Source organism: Chiloscyllium punctatum, chromosome 10 (genome assembly GCF_047496795.1).
Source record: "Chiloscyllium punctatum isolate Juve2018m chromosome 10, sChiPun1.3, whole genome shotgun sequence".
NCBI lineage: Eukaryota > Metazoa > Chordata > Chondrichthyes > Orectolobiformes > Hemiscylliidae > Chiloscyllium > Chiloscyllium punctatum.
Genome location: NC_092748.1, coordinates 31,698,102 through 31,722,707, shown reverse-complemented (window position 1 = coordinate 31,722,707; position 24,606 = coordinate 31,698,102). Strand labels below are relative to the sequence as shown.

The 24,606-nt window shown below is 39.7% G+C and overlaps 1 protein-coding gene across 22 annotated transcripts in view; it reads left to right on the top strand.

Moving 5' to 3' along the window:
* The window catches only part of map2 (microtubule-associated protein 2), a 258,873-nt gene that overhangs the window by 155,777 nt on the left and 78,490 nt on the right, over positions 1–24,606 (top strand). For 20 of the 22 annotated variants that reach the window (XM_072578789.1, XM_072578787.1, XM_072578800.1 and 17 more), the window contains one exon: positions 8,793–9,069. In XM_072578789.1, the coding sequence (XP_072434890.1) occupies positions 8,814–9,069 (256 nt within the window). In that variant the 5' untranslated portion in view covers positions 8,793–8,813. Of the gene's footprint in view, positions 1–8,792; positions 9,070–13,534; positions 13,663–24,606 lie in introns of those variants that run through there. The other 2 variants (XM_072578793.1, XM_072578794.1) reach the window with 2 other exon arrangements.

Here is a 24,606-nt window from a genome sequence, read left to right as displayed (position 1 = left end):
CTAGCGTTTAGAATCTGGAATGGAATTGTCTGAGAGCATGGTGTGCTGGTTTAAATAAGTTTACAGAAGAGAGAGGATTAGGGTGTGGAAGAAGGATGTGAGATAGTGTACGGTATAAAGAAAAGATTAAAGATGGCATTATTTTGGATTGACACAATGGGAGGGGAGAGACTGAGATTGCACATCCAAGGGAGGAATATATATATATATGGGTTGGGTGTGGCAGGAGAAATTTAGACAGGAGAGACATGATTTTGATTGGAGCATGAAATCACGAAGGATGAGAAGACAGAAGCTTAGGGCAGAGCAGTGAAAATATCTTGGCAAGATGTTATGATCCTAGTTATGACAATGTTGAATAAGCTGGATCGTTTGTTGCGATCTGACTTGAAAGACCATAATTTTTGGAACAATGTGTGGAAAAATGAAAAGTTGGCAAATAGTAGAATTTTCATAATTAAATTGAAACACCAAAAGTATCTTTGCAGTATAACATTGAACAAAATAACTCCTGAACTAATGACTGATGAGGTATGCTGAACAGGGAAGATAATGAAGCTAAACCACATACACTGTTATATACAACTTAAACTGTAACACTCATGACTAACATGAGGTAAATATGAGAACACAAACTGTGGTCAGGCACCATACAGATTACGTTTCAAATAATCACTATGATTAAGCCAAATCTCATTGTAACGTTTCCTCTCAAAGGCTCCAATTTTTCTCTTTGAAGATCAAGACTTGGGTGCCTCTTGATCTGAGACTGCCTCAACCAGTACTCACATCTTGGTAATTTAATCTCTTCTCCTGAGACCAGAAGGTCCCCAGGATTTCTGAGATTACATCCAAGTTTTGGCGTTTATCAAGTGTCTATCGTCTCTAGCTTGTAGGCTTACTATATCCTACTCTTAGCATGCAACAGCCTAAAGTTCTGGGTGTTGGAGAGGGCTAGGAGGTGGGGGTGTAGATGCTGCTTCTTAACCCTAACTTTTGCCACGGTATGGTGCCTCCACTCCCTTAGATGACTTCTGAGTCCTAACTGTCTGGGTCAGCTAACAACAGCACATGTACTGACTGGACTCATTGCTGCATCAGAACACTCCCAGCTCCAAACTGTAGCTAACTGTTCACCCAACAAGGCAAAAGTGAGGACTGCAGATGCTGGAAACCAGAGTCTAGATCAGAGTGGTGCTGGAAAAGCACAGCAGGTCAGGCAGCATTCGAGGAGCAGGAAAATCGACATTTGGGGCAAAAGCCCTTCATCAGGAATAGAGGCAGGGTGGAAAGATAAATGGGGGCGGTGGGAGGGTGTGTGGGGCTGGGGAGAAGGTAGCAAAGAGTACAATAGGTGAATGGGGGTGGGGATGGAGGTGGTAGGTCAGAGGGGAGGGTTGTGCAGATAGGTGGGAAGGTAGTTTGGCAGGTAGGACAGGCCATGAGGACTGTGCTGAGCTGAAAGGTTGGAACTGAGGTAAGGTGGGGGAAGGGGAAATGAGGAAACTGGTGAAGTCCACATTGATGCCCTGTGGTTGAAGTGTTGCGAGGAAGAAGATGAGGCGTTCTTCTTCCAGGCGTCGGGTGGGGAGGGAGCTGTTCACCCAACAAGCAGAGATGAGTATCCAAGCAGCAGTCTGGTGGTATTGTCACTGGTCTAGTAATCGAGCCAATCAGACATGATGTGATGGGGGCATGGGGCGTGTGTGTCTAGTTTCAAGTTCCACCATTTTGTGATAAAGTTTTGAATTCGATGAAAATCTGACCTATTGGCTTGGTAGCCAGGTAGCCTTTGTGGATTTTCATAAAAACCTATTTGGTTCACTAATGTTATTTACAGAAGGGTATATGCTTTCCTTGTCTGATCTGACCTACATTTAACTGTAGGCCTACAGCAATGTGGTTGATTAACTCTCCTCTGTGGTGGCCTAGCAAGTTTCTCAGTTCAAGGGTAATTAGGATTGTGCAATAAATACTTATCCAGCCAGTGACACCTATATACCATTAATGTTTTTTTACAAAGCAGCAAGAAGAGTCATGTGAAACTCTGAGCTATCCCTCTGTTACTCTCTCCACTGATGCTGCTTCATGTTGAGTTTCTTCACTTTGTGATTCTAATATCTAACAGAATCTGTTTCACATCTTCAATACACTGAATTTAATTGTAGAGCATCTGGTGAAAACTCAGTTTGTGAGGTCTTAGAACAACAATCAGCTTAATGGGGAAAATATATGGTCTTTCAGAATTGAGGTAAATCAATTGGCCCTTCTCATCTGGTGTTTAGTCTTGTGTATAAAATGGTCTCTTCAGTAACATTAATTTCTCACTTATGTTTGAGTACAGAATAATGGATATTGAAGCTGCTTAACTTTTATTGCAATCCAATTAAATTGAACAGGCCGATTGCATCTTGGAGCTGTGCAGAGTCAATTACACTAAATGTTAACGCCTATTGTTCAGTATATTGATTGAACAGTTCTTGGCTTGTCATTTTTGCATGTAATTTTAAAAAATTTTTATGCCAATTCTCCCTAAATACCTCTATTCTCGTGAGACTGGCTGTTTAAAATGAAAACTTTATCTGAGGCACATCATGTCGTTAAAGAGACATTTTTTAGTTGATGTGTTGAGCCCAAGGTCATTGCAATTGAAATAGAAGTGTTTTAAATGTGGTCTTAATCTGTGATGTTTTACTTATGCATTAAAACTTTTGCAGCTACTAATCCCTGTAAAACTTGTTTAAAAAGTGGTCATTGATTTTGAAAGCAAACAGTAACTGATTTGAATGTTTTCCCCTCCCTTTGTGCAAGATAAGTAATTTCACGTTATCCCCTCTTATGTATCAGCAGGGTAACACGGTAAGGTTCCTTGTCAACAGTGTTGTTTTTCATTCAAAATTAATGGAGCTGCATACGTTATATTGCCAGATCATGTATCTTTGTGTGATGTCTAATTTAAGCATCAGAGGTTGAACCACCTGTACGATAGCACGTTTGTTGGTGTGTGATAAAAATATTCACAATATTTTGAACTACATTTTGTAGCTACTGTATGCAGGCTCTGAAACAAAGTAAATATTCTTACTTTACAGCATTTTAATGGAATTGTCAACAGGTATTGAGAGTTTGCAAAAAAATCAGATTTATTTATGAATTAGAGAGAATGATGGGAACAGATAAAATTGACTACAGTTCAGTAACAAGGCAAGTCAGGGCAACAGACCTGCATTAAATTGCAATTGTCGGCAGATTTTTATTCCAAACATCAATTTTAAAAATTGAACCCCAAAGTCTCAAACATTCACTAGGTATGTTGTGTGCATTGGGTTTCATGATAATTAGTGGCATGTTTATTTTGGGTAAATATCAGTCTTAAGAATTTTGAGCCAACTGTGGAGTAGTGTGTGTGGATAAAGGTGCTGGTGCATCAAGTAATTGAGGAAAGTTACATCACAGAGGCAGAGTCATTAGTTGTTTTGGCATGTGTATTATGCTATGAATAACTGTACAACAAACAACATACACTAACATAGAATAACTTGTTATTCCTGAAATATGAATAATTCTGCTCCTCCAATATCCATCGATTTGGAGACTTGCGCACTTCATTGGGAGTTCAATAATGACAGTAACATAATCTTCAGGGAATACAATATAAAATAACTTGCTTTTAAAATTCATATAATGATTCTGTACTTGATTCCTGGTTCACCAAATGCTAATGTTGAAAGTGTGCTAAGTGTCCCAGCACTAAATCTTGCAGTAGTGCACCGTCAAACCTCAATCATTCAAGCAACATCTATATGCCTGGAACACTTAACATTTGAGCTATAGGCCATCTATCAGAATTGAAATAATTATAGATGAGCTGTATTTGAAAAGGAATGGAGCAAGGGAAGGAAAGAACCCCTGCTACTTGCTGAACTTACTGACAAAACAAGCATGGAAGTTGTAACTTTTCAAGTTTCAATCAGTTGCTGATCCCATTAGTTGGTTGCAACTATCGTGCCCATTTTGATTAACTGGTCTGCCAGTACCCAGTTTGTCCTTCTCTCACTTTTTAAAAATTCTGTTACATTGGCTGTTCCCATGGAGACTGACACATTTGATGTATTTAAAGGGATTTGAAAAATGGTGACCTTTGCCACCTCTGTCTGCTTTCAACATTACAGTATCCCTGCTGTTGGTGCCAGGTGGCTCATTCATCTTGAGTTATGCTGTTCTTTTAAACAACCAGTTATTTTTCTGCAGTAATCTAACACTTGCTCTGTATCTTCGATTGTATTTAACTATTACTTTTGCTGTACACTTGCACTTAAAAACTTGTTCTTCCTATTCAATTTTACCTGCTTTTGGACTTAGTAAAAGTTCTGTGTTCTGAAAGATGTTCTTTAGTGTTGTTAACCTGCATTTCACCATGTGCCGCCTTTTTGAGTCTGCCTATTTATCCATTGAATTTACTCTGTTGGCTGGACAGTTGGTTTGTAGTGCCAACTCAATGTGTGGGTTCAATTCCTGGACTGGCTGAGGTTACCATGAAGGATTTTCCTTTTCAACTTCTCCCCCTCACCTGAGGCATGGTGGCCCCCAGGTTAAACCACCACCAGTTGTTTCTGTCTAATGAGAAAGCAGCCCTATTCTTTGAAGTACCATTTTGATTTATTGAGATATGTCTACTTGGTAGGAGATAGTGAGGACTGCAGATGCTGGAGACATAGTCAATAAAGTGTGGCACTGGAAAAGGGACAGTAGGTCAGGCAGCATCCGAGGAGCAAGAGGGTTTAGATTAGATTCCCTACAGTGCGGAAACAGGCCTACGGTCCAACAAGTCCACACTGACCCTCCGAAGAATAACCCATCCAGACCCATTTCCCTCTGACTAACATATCTAACACTTTGGGCAATTTAGAGCGGCCAATTCACCTGACCTGCACATCTTTAGACTGTGGGAGGAAACCGGAGCACCCAGAGCAAACCCACATGGGAGAATGTTTAAATTCCACACAGATAGCCGCCTGAGACTGGAATCAAACCTGTGACCCTGGTGCTGTGAGGCAGCAGTGCTAACCACCGTGCCGCCAACTCTCCTGCTCCTCAGATGCTGCCTGACCTGCTGTGCCTTTTCTAGCACCACACCATCTGTCAATATATTTGAAAATTTCCTACTACAAATCTGTTTAATTAAATTTAATTCTGTTATTCCAGTATCTATCAATTTGGAGACTTTATGTACTACTTTGGGAGTTTAGTAGTGACAGTGTCATTAAAAGTTAAAACAAAATATCAATTCCATGAAGGGAAACATCTGGGTAAATGACCAATTTCAAAAAGAATTATGAAAAAGAAAAGTGAGGGGGAGAGATGGGAAGGTTAATGGAAGATTGGTGCCTAGACAACTGAAGGCATGACCACTAAATTTGGGCCAGTTTATTTGTTGCTAAAATCTGGCTTTTTTTCCTTGACCTTTCATTGCTATTTTCCATCATTGTGTTGGGCTATTGCTGCAGTCGTATTTTTCACCAGCAGGTGGTGATCTATTATACATCGCTTAAAAGATTGTACTCAGATTTTCGTGAAGCAAAACCTATTCTGAATAATCCACACCAATATTACTTAAGTTGCTGTATGGCCTCGTCCCTCTTCATCGTCCTGCCAACAACCCTCCGATATTTTTTCCTCAAATTCTGACTATTTGAGCATCCAAGATTTTAATCACTCTGGCTTTGGTGGTCATGCTTTCAGCTGCCTAGGCACCAAACTCTGGTGCATCCTCTATAAACCTCCCCCTTTCTCTACCTCACTCTTTTTTTTAATAGTTCATTTTAAAATTGATCATGTTCCCAGATGTTTTCTTTTACGGCATTGATGTTGCAGCCTTGCCAGATTATTTTCAGTATTTTTGGATTTTTGATTCATGCAACAATTGCTCTGACTCTGGAGATCGCCAATTCGTCTCCACAAGAAAACACGTGACAACTCGTGATGTTGATAGATGCTACATAAATTCCAATTGTCATTCACCAAGGATCCAGATGCCTGGTTGCTGTTGCTGTACCATTATCTTGCACTGCCATTAACCTTGTGGAAAAATATGTTAAAATGAATTGTTGCATTCTCAATTCCAGCCAATTGTTCACACCCAGTTCTAGCAAAAGCTATTTGTACAGCAACATCCTGTCTGGCTTCTCTGCACCCTTTTGTGGTGGAGTGAAAGTGTAATAAGGATTTTCACAATTTTATGCACATCCTTCACAGCAAAGGTGGGTATGGTTCTCCTGTACCTCAATTACAAAAAAAAAGCAATGCAGAGCAACAACTGGGTTCCTAGTTTTCCTAAAATACCCTGAAGGAACTGAGTGTCAGCTGATCTGGAGTTCAGAGACAACGTTATGAATTTAGTTGGAATAAATAAACCTTGGCATATGCATGGGGGACCTCTCAAGCCATTTGTTTAAAAACAAATGATGGATTCTCGTGAGAATGCTATAACTGTACTTTTATAATTGCATTATTCAACCAAATAATCTTCAAAACATCCTGCAATTTATTGCAGACAAACCAGCGATATAATGACTGAATGCTACTAAAACAAAAGCAAAATATTGTAGATGCTGGAAGTCTGAAGTAAAACAAATGCAGCTTTGCCAGATTATTTTCAGTATTTTTGGATTTCTTTTGATTCATGCAAGAATTGTTCTGACTCTGGAGATCTCCAATGTAGCCAATTCCTTTCCACAAGAAAACACACGACAAATGAGGAACATATATTTACTGAACAGCCATTCACTTGCTTAACACATCTTGTTTTAAGAGCATTACAAAGGATATGAACATCAAAATAATAGAACTATGCACTTATGTACTAGCAATGGGGTGTGGAAAATTGGATGACTTGCCTTTATGAAAAAAAGTCTATATGGGTCAATATTTATTTCGATATCTCCTAATAAAAGGACGTTTTAGGTAGACAATACCCTACTTAAAATTTGCAAAAATAACTTCAACAATGTATGGGCTATAAATAATGGTGTACATCTGACAATGACTTTGCAGAAAGCATGTGTTTCCAATGTGGGGAAAAAAATAGTCTGTGAAGCTGGGGCAGCATAGTGTCTCTGTGGTTAGCACTGCTGCCGCACAGTGCCAGAGATCTGGTTTGATCCCAGCTTTGGGCGGCTGTCTTTGTGGAGTTTGCATGTTCTCCCTGCATCTGCATGGGTTTCCTCTGGATACTCCAGTTTCCTCTCACAGTCCAAAGATATGCAGGTTAGATGGATTGGCAATGCAAAAATTGCCCCGTGGTGTCCAGGCATGGGCAAACTATTGGATGAGCCATGGGAAATGCAGGGTTACAGGGATGAGGTGGGTCTGGGTGGGGTGCTCTTCAGAGGGGCAGTATGGATTCACTGGCCTGCTTCCACACTATCGAAATTCAGTGATTCTAAGTTGTCAGATAAGGTTTTCCCTTTTTTGATCATTTAATACTCAATCACTAAAATTTGTCCGAAAGTGAAATTGAATGAGGGTTGTTGTGGAACAAGGGAAATAGGAGGAGGAGTAGGCAATTTGGCCCCTCAAGCCTACTCCATCATTCAACTAGATCACGGCTGATCTGTGATATTTAATGTCTAGAAATTTTGTTGATCTGTCTTTCTGTTTGTTGAGTTTCCAAAACCCTGTGGGGAAGAGAATTCCAAAGACTTGCCTACCTCTGGGTGTGGAGGTACTGCTGATGGACTGGGATAGACAAAGTCAAAGGTCACACACCACCACGTTGTAAACAGACAGATTTATTTGAAATCATAAGCGTTCCGAGTGCTGGTCCTTCATGAGGTGAAGTCAGGTCTTCAACTGACAAAGGAGCAGCGCTCCGAAAGCTTGTAATTTCAAAAAAACCAGTTGGACTGTAACTTGGTGACTTGTGACCCTCTGGATGGAGAAATTCCTCCTCATCTTAGTCCTAAATGGCTTACTCCTGATTCGAAGATAGTGTCCCTGGTTCAAGATCTCCAGCTAGGAAATCATTTCACTACCGACCTCTGACAAGTTACATAAAAGTGAACAAGCTGGAGGCTGGAAGAACACAGCCAGCCAGGCAGCATCAGGAGGTGGAGAAGACAATGTTTCAGGTCAAACCCTCCTTCAGGACTGGTGACTGGGGTGGCATGGTGGCTCAGTGTCTAGCACTGCTGCCTCACAACACCTGGGACCTGTCCGTGTGGATTTTGTACATTTCATCCTGTGTTTGTGTAGGTTTCCTCCCACAGTCCAAAGATGTTCAGGTTAGGTGGATTGGCCTTGCTAAAATTGTCCAGGACCTGAGGGCGGATTGTACCCAAAATGTTGACTTCACCACCACCTGATGCTGCCTGGCTTGCTGTGTTCTTCCAGCCTCCTGCTTGATCACTTTGGATTCCAGTATCTGCAATTATTTTTTGACTCAAAGTTCGATAAAAGAGTATAGTTTAAATGGATCACTTCTTTTTCTTCTAAAGTTTAGAGTGTATAGGCCAGTCTCCTGAATGTCTTCTCGCAGGATAATTCTGCTATCACAGAAAACACTCTGGTGAATGTTTGCTGCACTCCCTCTATGCCTGAAAATCATTTCTTAGATAAGGAGATGAAAATCATATGCTAGTTTAAGTGCAGTCTCACCAAGATACTATGCAGTTGTAGCAAGACTTTCTTTACTCTTGTACTCAAATCCCCTTGCAATAAATCCCAACATGCCATTTGTGTGATGTGTGGCTAGCAGTCAGTTACAATAACCAATGCCATTATTTTAATTACAGCTGAGAGTTTAACAAAGAAGAATGGCAGAAGACGGGAAGTCTGAGGGAAGTGCACCACAGTGGGCCTCGAACACTGTCCTCGAGGCTCAATCGCATCAGTTTGCTGCAGATTTTAAAGAGCAGAGTGCTTCAGGTGAATGTATATCCAGAACGGAGAATGGCTACTCATTCAGAGAGAACCTCACACAGGCACAGGCTGGAGGTCAGGCAGCGTACACAGTGTCGCAAGCTAATGGGATCAATGGGAAATTGACTGCTAGAGATGGAGCAACAGCAGGTAAAACAAATTTCTGTTCCTTTCTTCTTCCATAATAGGTCATAGATAATAGTATCCAATTATTACTGCAGAAACAAGGCACTGTACTTTTTTCGAAGTATAGTGTTCTCAATTGGTAGTACACACATGAACTAGCCATCATTATGCTTACAAATCAATGACTAGAGTATGAAATCTGTTGAAAGTTATTGATTTATAACTGGGGTATACCTCCATAAGACAGTATTGACATGGATGTTCGTTCAATGGTGAAGCAAGGGGTGTTCATCACTGGCCTCAAAGTATACCTTGCTGAGTGATCTTACCATTTCTGTGGCAAGAATTTGATCTGTATCTCCCTGCAATTGTATTGTAACTGATTGAATTGTTCTTTACTGGAGATTTCCACTGTGCAACTGCAAGAGTGTTATCATACTGTTCAAGTCACCAACTGGAAACAAACATCACTAGGTTGAGTGACAGCTTGGGAGGGTTCAGGTGCAGGTAAGTAAGGTTCGAGAAAACCAGCAACTGCCATGCAGGGTTAGGATGCCAGGTAGGTAAGTGGGTAGGATGCCATGGAAAGGGGGTACGGTGTCAATATGGAAGGGTGTTAGATGGCAAGGGGACCATGTTTGGGAAGGAGGGTGAGGGGTTGGGAGAGGGGCGAATGGATGGGGTATCCTAGAATCCCTACAGCATGGAAACAGACCTTTCGGCCCAACAAGTCCACACCAATCCTCCGCAGAGTATCCCACCCAGACCCATTCCCCATTACTCCACATTTACCCGAACTAATGCACCTAACCTACCTAACCCTGAATACTATGGGCAATTTAGCATGGCCAATCCATCTAAACTGCACATCTTTGGGAGGAAACACACGCAGACACTGGGAGAATGTGTAAACTCCACGCAAATAGCCTCCCAAGGCTGGAATTGAACCTGAGTCCCTGGCGCTGAGGCAGCAGTGCTGATGAAGGGCTTTTGCCCGAAACATCAATTTTACTGCTCCTCAGATGCTGCCTGAACTGCTGTGCTCTTCCAGTACCACTAATCCAGAATCTGGTTTCCAGCGTCTGCAGTCATTGTTTTTACCTAGCAGTGCTAACCACTGAGCCACCGTGCTGCCCGGGTTTAGAGCATCAGATCAGGTTCAGCATGTGGAGGGCTGGTCATGCATCCATTGTCAGGCATGTTATGTTATGTCAGGTCAGGCTTAACTTTGGTAAAAGGGGGACCAGTGGAGGAGACTTGGGGGGCTTGTTAGGTCAGTGTGTGATCTCAGGTGTGTAATGGGAGCTTTAGGGTTGTGTATGAGAGGTAAGAGTGGGGTGGGTAAATGGTTACTTGGGAGTTATACTGTATTTTATTTGTTCAACTTATCCTAAGTAATAAGTTGTCGTAATCTCTTCAGAACACTGAAAATTCCTATTTAAATAGGAGACTTGATAGTTCCCAGCAGAGAGGAATTGCCCAGCAGGAAGTTCAATGTCCCACGTGTTGGCTTTGGCAGACTTTGATTGAGATTCCACAGGGTCCTCTTGTGCATATTCAACAATACTGGAAATTCCAGGCCATTGTTTTAAGGACAATTTTTATTCCAGTTACATCTGTGTAATGTGGTAGCTGATAATACTGGATAAGTCAAATCCAAGAATTAAACCTGACCTGATAGAATAAAGATTTATTTTTTGGGGGCAGCATGGTGGCTCAGTGGTTAGCACTGCTGTCTCACAGCCCTGGGTTTGATTCCAGCCTCAGATAACTGGCTGCATGGAGTTTGCACGTTCTCCCCATGTCTGCGTGGGTTTCTTCCCACAGTCCAAAGATGTGCAGGTTAGGTGAATTAATCGGGGGAAATGTAGGGGAGTGTGTTTGGATGGGTTACTCTTTGGATGGTCAGTGTGGACTTATTGGGATGAAGAGCCTGTTTCTAATTCTAATTCTAATTCTAATTCTAATTCTAATTCTAATTCAGTAATTGGTTAATTTTGTAGTTAGTCGCTGGAACACATTTACCTAAGGCTGCAGATGTTGAGTAGAGCATAATTTTAATTCACAAAAAAGAAAATGGTCGACTCTTAACTGCTGTCTGAAATGGCACCAAGAAGGCATTCAGATCAAGGGCCAATTAGGGATGGGCAGTAAGTGATGGCCCAGCCACTGACATCTACTTCCAATGAATGAGTTAAACAAAAGAGTTCTTTTTTAATTGTTTTATTATTTTTTGAACTAAAAATCTAAGCTGTTGAGGACTTCTATTGGAATAGCTGCGTCAACTCCTTTCATTTGTCTGACATTGCCAACCTGTATGAACCAAAAAAAAACAAGCAGTTTATAATTGGCATGGGCATAACTCCTAATCCAGGATCCATTAGAAATAGGTATCCACTGGCTCTTGGGCAACCTTGGAATTGCTGGTTGAAAACCTCTATTAAGATGCATACTATTTTCAGGAGTTGCGCAAAAAGTGATGATACTGCAGTAAATTTACTAATTTGCTAAATGCTTTCAATATTTGTTTGGAGAACTGCAGTGCACCAGAAGTGGAAACCAATTCAAGTTTTAAGTTACAATTATGTGATATCTTAGTATAAGAGCCTAAGGCTGCCTCAATACTTCCGGATTGCAGGCTTAGTTGAGGGCACAAAAAAAAGTGTTAGGAACAGAGCAAATGCTCTCCCTCTCCTATTTCTCTTCAATGCTTATTCATATCTTGTATTTCTGCTCCTTATTACAAATTGAATCTGCAACCCTTGTATATTCTGGCTCAGTGTTGTGGTTTCAGCCTTGTTGCATGTATTTTCTAGTGTAGTAGTAGAATCCAATCCAGAAGTTTGTGCTGCAGCTTTGAGCCAGATTTCCTAGTTTGAAATCCATGTACTCCTTTTGTTCACATGAAGTTAGACCAATTTAATGAGGTAAAATAGTAGTTAGTTTTTAAGCTGCCCTAAAGATAAAAGATAATGCACACTAGATATGATGAAGGGCACAATGTGCACTAAATATAATGATCATTTGGTCCACCTAGCTTTCCCCCTCTATACATACCATTATAACAATAAGGAATATGCATGTAGCTGTACACAATCACACCTGAGGAATTCCTGTTAAATGTAAAGATATAGAGTTGCTCTATTGTCTATCTTTGGCCAGATATTTCTAATACTTCATGTTGGTTACATTCCTGATTGACTTCAGGTGTTTATGTTGATATTTAAACAGCTTCACTTCAGAGATTACTAGGAATAAAATTTATCAATATCAATTTGCATTTGTCTTTCGAAAGGTCAGATATTGTAAATGAATGGGTCAGTCAGTCATCTGAAATCAGTGCACAACAACTTCTCCCATTCGAATTATGGGTGGAAACCCAACATGGGACTCTGGACAAAAACATTTCTTGCCAGCAAGCTGCTAAAAGCCCACAAAATATTTTGTCCAAGTGCTATTGCAAAACAGCTTGTCATTGTGTAATGTGTCTATAAACCTTTCTCCAGAAGAGAGATTGAGTTGCTAATTGAGCCAATTTATTTCAATAAATTTTCCTGCTAACATAATTTCTAGGGAAGTGGGAAGCAATCTACCTGATCTCATTTAGTTGTGAATTGGACACTTTTTTAGACACCTTTCTCTATAAAAAAATTTCCTATTGTTGCTGCCTCTGCCATGTGTTTTTCCACGCCCTCACCTTGACTAAAACACTGAAGCCCCCTTCTATCCTCCTCACAACTCATAATTCCATCCAGTTTTGTGTCATCAGCAAATTTGGAAATGTTGCCTTTGATTTTCTTACCTAGGTCATTATATATATTGCATGGTTAAGACACCAAGCACTGATCCTTGCAGTACCCAACTAGATATTGCCTGCCACTTGGAGAAAAAGACCCATTTATTCCGACTTGTAATTTCCTGTCCACCATCAAAATCCCTCCAGCTTAATAGCATCCTTCCAATTGTGCAGTGGCCAGAACTGTACACAGTACTCCAAAAGAGGTCTCACTAACAGCTTTTGCACCTTCAACGTAATGTCCCAACTCCTATATTCAAATGTCTCAGCAATGAAGACAATCTTCTGAGGGACCTTATCAAAAGCCTTCTCAAAATCCAATGGTTCTCCCTTGAGGATGGAACTAGTAGATTCCATAAGAAACTCTAGAAGATTTATGGAGTGTGATTTGCCTTTCATAAATGCTTTCTGACTTTGACCAATCCCATTAATGCTTTCCAAATACTCTGTTATCACGTCTTTAATAATATGCTCCAACAACGAAAATTTGATAATTGGAAATAAGTAAACTACTTGATTATAGTCATGGCTTACTTCATACAGCAATATTATTTTCAGTTCTGTCTCAATGTTTCCATGACTACAGCATACTGCATGTATTGCAGATTCTTGGCACAGCTACAGTAGGGCGAAGAGAAAGAAAGCGTACTCGGATAGACTCATTAATATTCAGGTTATTGTATGTAGAAAGCAACCCCGGTTCTGCCTTTTTTAAGATCTTCCGTTCCTGTGGTGTCTTTGTGAGTTTCATCAGCTGCTACATCTGCCTGTATAGCTATTGATTTCTCTTCATTCCATGCATTTTAGCCATATTCTGAAACGTAAGTAAAATATGATTTTCTATTTTGTGCGAGAGCTGTTTGCTCAGTTGCTTTATAGTGATATTATTGGTACAAGGTTTTTCAGCATAATATACTTTTATATTAAAAAAAACTCATGGTTTACATGCAAATAATTATTCAGATTTGACATAGGTTGCTTAGTCTAATACATACTGTCTATTTAGGAAAGAAAAACGCTTCACTCACTCCAAATTTGAATGGTCTATTTGTCCTGATAAGTGCAGCAGTCATTTTTAAAATAAAGCTATATTTTGATGATGATTTTTTAAAAAATGGAATGATTCAGGTGAATGTACGGTGAATAAGATTTGCCAGGAGTGAAGTGAAGAATTGGTCAAGACAAAGAAAATGAATCAGACATTTCAGCATGGGTCTGGCCATATGATTCAATATGGCTGTATGGTACCAGCTACAGTTGAGCTACCTTGTCTAATGCCATCTCTTTTTTTTTCCCTTGTAACCATTAAATGTTTTCACAAGGAAAATATAAATAAAATTATCTCTCAAATAATAGAGGCCTAAACATAGCCAATAGAAAAATTAAATGAATTGCCTTGTATTCCAAATACATGTTAGTGTCCATACCATTTCCAGAGTTGGTTTTGTCACATATATGCAGCGTTAGTACAAAGGACGCAGTTTTCTCATTTAGTCTAGACTGAGATGAATATAGGGAAATGAGCAGCTTGATTAACATTGTTTCTAATAGGCTGAAATTCCAGGTGTTGAATATTAATTTTGGTACAGAAATATTTCAAATTGTACTTGGTAACATTTGATAGCATAGGTCAAAATTAATTTGCATTCTCAGAAGGATACTGTAAGTTAGAAACAAATCTCATATATTAGATGCAGGTAAGCATTATATTTGTCACAAAATCTGATGGCACCTTCAAAATCTTTTGTTTTTGCCCAGCTAGAGTTTTCTCATTCAATACAGCATTTTAAAATTTACATCAGAATCAGTCTTTATTTAGAATCCTACTAGCCTATAGGCGTATGACATTTAAATATGAGATTTAATATTTTCCCAGGCAACAAGCTGTTTTTGAAGAAAGCTCAGACTGTCAAAATTCTAGAAATTTCCCACAAGTTGCAGTGCACAACACAAACCTAAAACATTTCAGATGGTTGCAGTTCAATGTCACCTATTTTTAAATATTTCAAAGCAGGATGAAAAGCACGATAGCTGTCTCCTATCCTAAAATAATTGTGCACAGAAACCAAGGCTGGTAAAGAAATTGTCTTTGGGTTTTCCCTGGAGTTACAGAATTGCTGCAACACAGAAGGTGTCCATTTAGCCCATTGGCTCTCCAGTGGAGCAATTCATTTAAGTGCCATTTGCTGCCTTGTCCCTGTAACCCTACACGCTTATTCTTTTTAGATAACAGGGCAGCACGGCAGCTTAGTGGTTAGCACTGCTGCCTCACAGCGCTGGGGACACAGATTCGATTCAACCATTGGGCAACTGCGTGGATTTCCTCTGGATGCTCCAGTCTCCATTCACAGTCCAAAGAATGTGCAGGTTAGGTAAATTAACAGTGCTAAATTGTCCATAGTATCCAGGAATGTGCAGGCTCGGTGGATTAGGCATGGGATATGCAGGGTTACAGGTCAGAGTGAGATGTGGTTTGGAGGGTCGGTATGAACTCTATAGGCTCAAATACCTGCTTCCACACTGTAGGGTCCTATGATTCTAAAATAGACTAATTCCTGTCTGAATGCTTCGATTGACCTATGATTAGATTACTTACAGTGCAGAAACAGGCCCTTCGACCCAACAAGTCCACACCGACCTGCCGAAGCGCACTCACCCAGACCCATTCCCCTACATTTACCCCTGCACCTAACACAATGGGCAATTTAGCATGGCCAATTCACCTAACCTGCACATTTTTTGGACTGTGGGAGGAAATCGGAGCACCCGGAGGAAGCCCACGCAGACACGGAGAGTTGCCTGAGGCGGGAATTGAACCCGGGTCTCTGGCGCTGTGAGGCAGCTGTGCTAACTACTGTGCCGCCCAATGCAGTGTAACCAGACCATAACCACTTGCTGCATGAAAATGTTTGTTCTCATATTGCTTTTGCTGCTTTTACAAATGACTTCATGTCTGTGTCATCTCATCCTCTGTCTATTCATTTAAAGGGAAAGGCTGTCTACTGTGTCTTGACCATTCCCCCTCCATCCCCTCTTTCCCCCCCCCCCCCCCCCCCCCCAGTTACCACCCCCAAAGTTTTTGAATACCACAATAAAATCTCCTCTGTCATCTCTTCTACAAAGAAAGCAATCCTAACTCCTCCAATCTACCTTGACAACTCAAGTTCCTCATCCCTGGAATGTCTTTGTGAATATTTTCTGCGTCCTCTCATACGCACTGAAGTGCATCATGCAGGGCCAGATGCAATACTCCAGCTGAAGCTGGATTAATGTCCTATGAAAGTTCAACATAATATCCTTGCTCCCTGTCCCTGTTGGTGAAGCCTTGGATGCTGTACACTTTATCATCCACTCTCTAAACCTGTCCTATCACCTTTGCATATAAGCCCAGTTCTCCCTAATCCTGTGGGCCTTTAGGATTATGCTCATTAGTTTATGCTATATGTCTGTTTTTTCTACCAAAATGAATCCCATTTCCCTACATTCATTATCATGTGTCACATGCTCATCCATTCCACCAACTTGCACCTGTCCTTTTCGAATTCTACAATGTCCTACTTCCAAGTGTTGTATAGTTCACAACCCTTGAAATTATGCTCTGAACACCAATGTCAAGCTCATTAAAATCAGGAACAACAGTTGGTAAATTGGTCATGCTAAGTTGCCCATAGTATTCAGGGATGTGTAGGTTAGGTGCATTAGTCAGGGAAAATGAAGAGTAACCTGGTAAGGGAATGGGTCTGGGTGGATTACTCTTTGCAAAGTTGGTGTGAGCTAGTTGGGTCAAATAACCTTAGGGAATCTATGAATAAGTTGAAGGCATGTACCGTACCTTTGAGACAGAATGCTACTCTGAACTGAGATTACAAGTACCTGTGTATATGACTAGATGGCAGTTCCAGAGTGTACTGGAAAATTGAAAATTTTTTTAGATGAGATTAGGTTCCCTACAGTATGGAAACAGGCCCTTCGGCCCAACCAGTCCACACCGACCCTCCGAAGAGTAACCCCCCCAGACCCATTTCCCTCTGACAAATGCACCTAACACTATGGACAATTTAGCATGGCCAATTCAACTGACCTGCACATCTTTGGACTATGGGAGGAAACCAGAGCACCCGGAGGAAACCCACACCGACACTGGGAGAATGTGCAAACTCCACTCAGACAGTCACCCAAGGCTGGAATCTAACCTGGGACCCTGGTGCTGTGAAACAGCAGTGCTAACCACTGAGCCACCATGCTGCCCTAAAATATGTAACATTTGGCTGTGATATGGATTCCTGAGTTTTGGTTGTTGCTTTGACAACAATTCAAATTTAGCCAATCATTTTAAAGTATGCCCCAACATACTAAAAGCCAGTGGGGTTTTGCATCAAACCAATAAGACGATCCAATGTTGTGGGGTGGGGGGGGAGGGGCTGTAAAATGTGGACATTTTAAAAGTTGGTTCGACAGCTAGTGCCTTTGAGGCAGAAATGCATGGAGAGCTAACATCTTATTCCCCAAGAAATTAGGAAACACTCTCTAATAGAGATACCTTTTTTATGTGAAACATATTCGCAGTAAAAAGAAAGATGACGACCCAGGGAGATCCTGAGCCGGAAGAAGAAAGACACAGAAGAAGACAGCTGTGTAGTTTTGAAATTAAGTTGATGTGATTTTTAAAAAGTGTCTTATTGAAACAGTATATTGTTACAGAGTTGGTGGCAGATTGTAAGCAATTAAGAGAAAGGGGAACTTAGAGTTATGAAAATAGTTGCTTCATGTTCACTTTGAGTTTAAAAAAAATATTGATGTTTTCTTTAAATAATGGAATTTAGAAGTTCTCGGTGACTCAAATTACGAGGTGAGGTGAGCTTTTCTGGGTGTTTGGTTTAGTTAACAGAGGGATTCACCTCATTGTCATGACACTGACCCATGGCAAACTCTACTACAAAAAAATAATTTATTAAGCACTACAGTCTGCTCCATACCTATGTTGTTACCATCCCATTTTTTTGTCGGTATAATATGTCTGTGTAACACTGCATCAAATATTTTGAAATCCACATATGCCATATCAATGCATTACCCTTGTTTAAGATGTTTGCTGTAGATCTTTTTAGAAGGTCCAGTGAGTCAGATAAACATAATAGTTCCTGAAAATTCCAAGCTTATTTTCTTTAATTAGCCCATCATTACTGGCTATTAATTTTGTCCCAAGTTATTATTTCTAGAAGTGCTCACCTCTTTTCTCTACCCCCCACCCACCCAACTAACTGGTCAATCATTTCTGGGCTTTTCTTTATATCTTTTTGTGAACAAGGGTTCAACATTTGCAATTTTCCAGCCCACTAACCAGTGGTCCAGGGTGAGGAAGCCTGAATGTTTGCTGTTGCAGTGCCTCCTCTTGCAGAATTATTATCCCTTTTATGGATCTTCTCCTTGGAACTCTCACTGCAATATTAGTTTGTCACAGCCATTTGCGGTGTCCAAGATTTTGCCTCAATTTCAGTTAAAAAGAATTGACCAATTTCCTTTAGAATTAGGTTTAAATGAGGTAGATAAAGATTCAGTGATGCAAATCAATATAATTATCACATTCAGTGGAGATACAAATTAACAATATATGTTATGCGCTATTTGCTAAACAATGATGGAACGTTAGGTACTAAATTGTGTGGCCATTTTATGAAAAAAAAATTTCAACAGATGATTTTACATGATTATAATCACAATTTTACAAATAAACGCTGGTTAAATTGTTCATACCGATGATCTGTTTGCACCAAAAATAGTTGGGTATTGGTAAATACTTTATATTAATTTTAGTCAGTTCTGCAATTGTGCTTAAAACTTTACTTTCTTCTAAAGGTGACCCAGAGCAATAATATATTTCAAATGTTATAAAAATGTAGCATTAATTTAAAAACTAATTTCATTTTGCAAATCACTCTTTTCCATCAGGGACGTATGTCGACTTCCACAGACATCTGTAAAGTTATGGCCTTCTGTTGAGCCATTAGCTGGACATTTAGAAATGTTTGCAGCTATTAATGCTGCACCTAATGACCTTTGTCAAAGAATTGTTACATGTAACTGTTCACTGAAACGATGCATAGCAAATGCTAAGGCACACAAATTCTAATACACACCTTGTATGCATTAGTCATTTTGTGAATTTGTAACACACACATGCTGCACCATATATCTCTGATAGGGATTATTATGAAGTTTGTATTTGGTCCAGCATTTAAAAAGACCCGCATTCACCAATATGTGTGTCATGTGAATGAGAAACTCACTTAGAATTTAAACAGATGCTGGTTTGTTAGTTTAGGGAATGGGATTACTATTGCTTGGTATATGGATGGAGGTGCAGACCCTTAGTAGCATTGCTTTGGAATTGCTAAAGGTATAGATAAAACTGTGTAAAAAGTTAATTAACTCTTCAGAAATGTCAAGTTTATTGGAAGTGTTAATAGACCTGTCTCAAATTTCAAACTGAGCTATTGACACATTTGAAGCTCCTGCCCTTTAAGCATTTGAAAGAACTGTCTGAAGTGTTTAAAGCGTCTTAATTTACTACTAACCTAAATCTATGATTACTGGACTAGAGTCACATAAATGATTCAATGTCCAGCTATTGCTTCATGCTTTTAACAGCTCTGAGTGTTTACAACTTTCTTGTGGGACATGCATTCTAGTCCTTCCTTTTCTTTTTACAAGGGATTGAGAGAAATTAAATGTAGTGAATGGGTTTTTATCAGAGTGAATTTATTTTTAATAGTGGATTCTTCAAATGCAATTCAGAACTTTATTGCATCTAAGCCTGGCTCCTGAAGTTTACCTATAGTAGGCATTGGATATTGTCATTGCAGTTGTGAAGGCAGAAGGAATAGAGCATACATTGGCATATGTTGGACATAAGTTGCATTGGGACCGTAAAGGACTAAGGGAGATTGTTGAATCAATATTGATTGATATGTAGGGCCAAGGGCTGTGTGAAGGCATAATACGACGCACACTGTGGCATAGGAGTGTGTGTGGGGTGAGTGTTTTTCATTTTATTGATTGATTGTTTTTAAAATTGAGCAAAGTGCAGTTCAAGCCCCTGGCCTTATTATATTGCCATAGATATACTGAAATTAAGAAAAAAACATAACCGTGTAGAGTTTAGATATGAATTTTGGGGTGCTGTGTGGATTTAAAATTGGAAAAGCATGGGTGGAACCTGTAAATTTTCATAATTTAGTGGTGTTGTGGAGCTCCCGCTGTCGGCCATTTTTTGGTTTATTGTGTGCATTTTATCAATCCATCTAAAGTTGTTACTTCTGGTAACATTTTATTCACCTACACATGTTTCAATAAATCTAATAATTAGAACTACCTTTCCAAATACAACAGAATAAGATGTTTTTGTCATACATTTTGATCTAGGCCTCTGACCATTGTCCATTTTTCCTTCCCTAATGTGCTGATTAATTTGATTTGACTTACTATTGTCACATGTACCAAGATACAGTAAAAGGTATTGTTTTGTGTGCATTATAGGCAAATTGTACCATACAAAGTGCATCAGATAGCAGAACAAAGTGCAGAACACAATGTTATGGCTGCAGAGAAGGTAGAGAGAGAGAGACAGAGGCATTAACATTTGTGGGGAGGTGATGGCCCAGTGGCATTATTGCCGGGCTATTAATCCAGAGATGCAGGTAATGTTCTGGTAACTGAACTTCAGTTAAAAAATTTGAAATTAAAAGTCTAATCTTCATGAATCCATTGTCAATTGTCAAAAAAAAAAGCCACCTGGCTCATTAATGTTGTTTAGGGAAAGCAACTGCAATTCTAACCTACTTTTGACTCCATCCCACATGGTTCATTCTTGTGTTTAGGAATTGATAATAAACGCTGGCCTAGCCATCAACGAAACAAAAACATTATTCTTCGTGCTGCCTTTGGATTGACAGTACTTCTCGTCTGGTTGATAACCCATCTGTTAGTAATGGACTTGAATTTTGTGGAGCACATTTCGGTGTCTGAGTCATCGCTATATAACTGTATCTTTGTCTTAATGGCAGTGGTGTGTGGCTGTTAGAACTTTAAACCTATGCTAGTTAATTTTAAATTAAACACATAGTTATGTGTAACATATTTATTAATTATTTCTATGAAAATGTGAAGACCATGTCCCTTGATTTTCCTGTTGTTTTGATTGTAGACTGAAATAATATTTAAAAATTCCTTTAAAAACCACAGATTGTTAAAGCTTTGATTCCTGCATGTTTTTGAAAGCAAATAACCTGAGCAAGTAGATCAATATGCCAATGGTTCATAATTATTTATTGTTCCTGGAGACATTACTTAATGAGTAGTAATTCTTAAGTGCACAAACTGGTTTGTGATTTATGTCGGCCTGCTCTGAAAATCTGGTAAATTGGAGCATTTTCCGTCCTTGCAGAAAATCTAACTTTTATGGCAACTTTGGGAATAGTGGGACTTGATTTCCGAAATCAGTCATAATTAATGATGCATCCAAATTACTGAAACTAAACTACAGGGTAAAACTGGAGTGTGGTTTATAAAGTCTTTTTTTAACAATAGCCTTTCACGACATTGCACAATTGTTTCACTCACACAGTAAGTGAGAGAGCTAGATTTGACTTGAGAGTCATGTTATAGATCTGACTCCTGAGCACTTGGGGTCAGGAGTCTCACCCTCCGATATGAAACCTCTTTTAAAAGACCTAGGAACTCCAAAGTTAGAATGAGGCCTGTTGGTTATGAGAAAGCCAATGCTCCCACATGCGCTCTCATACCATGAAAATGAATGTTATGATTCCAACTGATGCTATGCTGGATGAGTCAGATCATAGACTAAAATCTGGCTTGATAGAACATATTTTCTTGTTTTTTCATTTAACAAGATGATCTTTTAATGAAGCTGAAGCTCGCAATGCTGCAACATCATTCTTGCATCGAACAATAAAACAGAAGTTTGTTGCACACAAGAAGCCAAGTTAGAATAAACCAAGCCACTTACATAGCACTATTTGAAAGGTTTCAAAATGCACTAAAAATACGATCATCCATCTATCCCAACAGCATCACTTTACAGAGCTCAGACATCAGAGTAAGTTTTCTTATCACTTCTATAGGTTGGATTTAACTGTTACTTTCAATTAGGTGAAAGTGAGGACTGCAGATGCTGGAAACCAGAATTTAGATCAGAGTGGTGCTGGAAAAGCACAGCAGGTCAGGCAGCATCAGAGGAGCAGGAAAATCGCCATTTCGGGCAAATCTATTCCTGATGAAGGGTTTTTGCCCGAAACATCGATTTTCCTGCTCCTGGGATGCTGCCTGACTTGCTGTGCTTTTCCAGCACCACTCCGATCTAGACTCTGTTGCTTTCAATTGCCTATCTTGAGAACTTCACAGACACACTCTCGAATATTCCCACAACGGAGCTTAAACTTTTCCAACTTTGAACATTACCTTCCAGGTTCTAACCAAACACTTTGGTCTGAAGCTTTTAAACTAAAACAGTTACACTGGAGCAACCTATTGCACAACTTGTCTGAAATAACATCTTTGTCTAGGAGAAAGTATTTCAAATATTAGACTTGAGCCAGGAAATCTGCAAACTGAAATAAAAAACTTTCTAAGATATGGTTGTTTTCCCCTAAGCAAAATAAAATGACAATTGCTGATTCTTCTAACCTAAAACAAGCAAATACTCTTTGGTGCTTATTCTGGTTTTAAAAACTTTCCCAATACAAACAAATTCATTTAGCACTCCAGTTAGTCCCTTGCTCCTTTTGTTGTTTTTTTATTAAAAATGACTCTAGAAGTTAATCGTTATACCCCGTCTCACACACAGATGGAAACGTGCATGTCACTAATTAAAAATTCAAACTGAAAAGTAAATTATATTAAAATCACACATCTTATGTCAGAATGTGCAGAAGCAAATCTCTTTGCTGTGAAGGATACAACACAAGATGTATCTTTATTATACAACCACCAGTCTCTGATATTTTTACAACAGTAGGTAAAGGGATGCAGCTTAATAAGCTGGCCTGAGAGTTTGCTGTTTATTAACACACAGGCTTAATTTTCAGATGAATGGACAATTAGATCAATGCCTGATGATACTTCATAATTTCTCTAAATTACTATTTTAAGGTGTAATATATTATTTAATTTCAGCATAATTGGCGATGTCTGCAAAAGGAAGATATGCATTTTTATGCAAAGTTACATCAGATCGGTTTTGCTGTTTAAGTCAGCTTGATGCAGCTTCTTTGTTTTTGACAGGTGCATGCTTTGAATGTGAATTGTTTTGTCTTGGTTATAAAACCATTCTTCAGCCAATCTGTAGTTTTTAAACCAAAAAGAGAGTTTTGAATCTTGTCTTTGTATGTAACCCTCAGGCTTTTTGTTGTTGTTTATATAAATAATTTGGATGTGTATATGGAAGGCATGGTTAGTACATTTATGGACGACACCAAAATTGGTGGCATAGTAATCAGTGAAGCAGGATTTTTGATTAGATTCCCTACAGTATGGAAATAGGCCTATCAGCCCAACATGTCCACACCAATCATCTGAAGAGCAACCCACCTAGACCACTCCCCTAGTCTACATTTACCCCTGACTAATGCACCTTTCATTATGGGCAACTTGACATGACCAATTCACCTAACCTGCACATCTTTGGATGATGGGAGGAAGCCAGAAGAAACCCACGCAGACACTGGGAGAATGTGCAAACTCCACACAGATAGTCGCCCGAGGATGGAATCGGACCCAGGTCCCTGGCAGCAGTGCTAACCACTGAGCTACCATGCCTTCCGAAATGTTCTGAAATTTCAAAGGGATTTTGAGCAAAGCGGTCAATGGACTCAAAAATGGCAGATGGAATTCAATCTGGATAAATGCGAGGTTTTGCATTTTAGTACATCAAACAGGGGCATGACTTATACAATTAATGTTAGAGCCTTGGATAGTGTTGTAGAACAGAAGAACCTAGTGGTTCAGGTACATAATTTTTTGAAGTTTGCGTCAGATCCTGGTTAAAAGGCATTTATTTGTACACTTGCCTTCATTGTTTGAGGATAGGAGTTGGGAAGTCATGTTGAGTTTATACAGGACATTTTTGAAGCCTCTTCTGGACTACTTTGTCTAGTTCTGGTCATCCTGTTATAGGAAGAATATTATTAAGCTGGAGAGGGTCCAGACTGTGTGGAGTTTGCACGTTCTCCCCGTGTCTGCGTGGGTTTCCTCCGGGTGCTCCGGTTTCCTCCCACAGTCCAAAGATGTGCAGGTCAGGTGAATTGGCCATGCTAAATTGCCCGTAGTGTTAGGTAGGGGTAGATGTAGGGGTATGGGTGGGTTGCGCTTCGGCGGGGCAGTGTGGACTTGTTGGGCCAAAGGGCCTGTTTCCACACTGTAAGTAATCTAATCTAATCTAAAAAGAGATCAACCAGGATGTTGACAGGTATGGAATGTTTGAGTTATAGAGTTAGGCTGGGACTTTTTTGACTGGAGCATATGAGGTTGAGAGATGACATTAGAGGTTTATAAAATCATAAAGGTTATGATTCCTTCATGAAAGCTTAATGGTAGATGTCTTCTCCCTAGGTTGGGGGATTTCAAGACGAGGGAACATAATTTTAAGCTGAGAGGAGAGACATTTAGAGAAGACATGAAGGACAAATTTTTACATAGATGTGGTTCACGGTGGTATGAACTTCCTGAGAAAGTGGTAGATGTGGGCATAG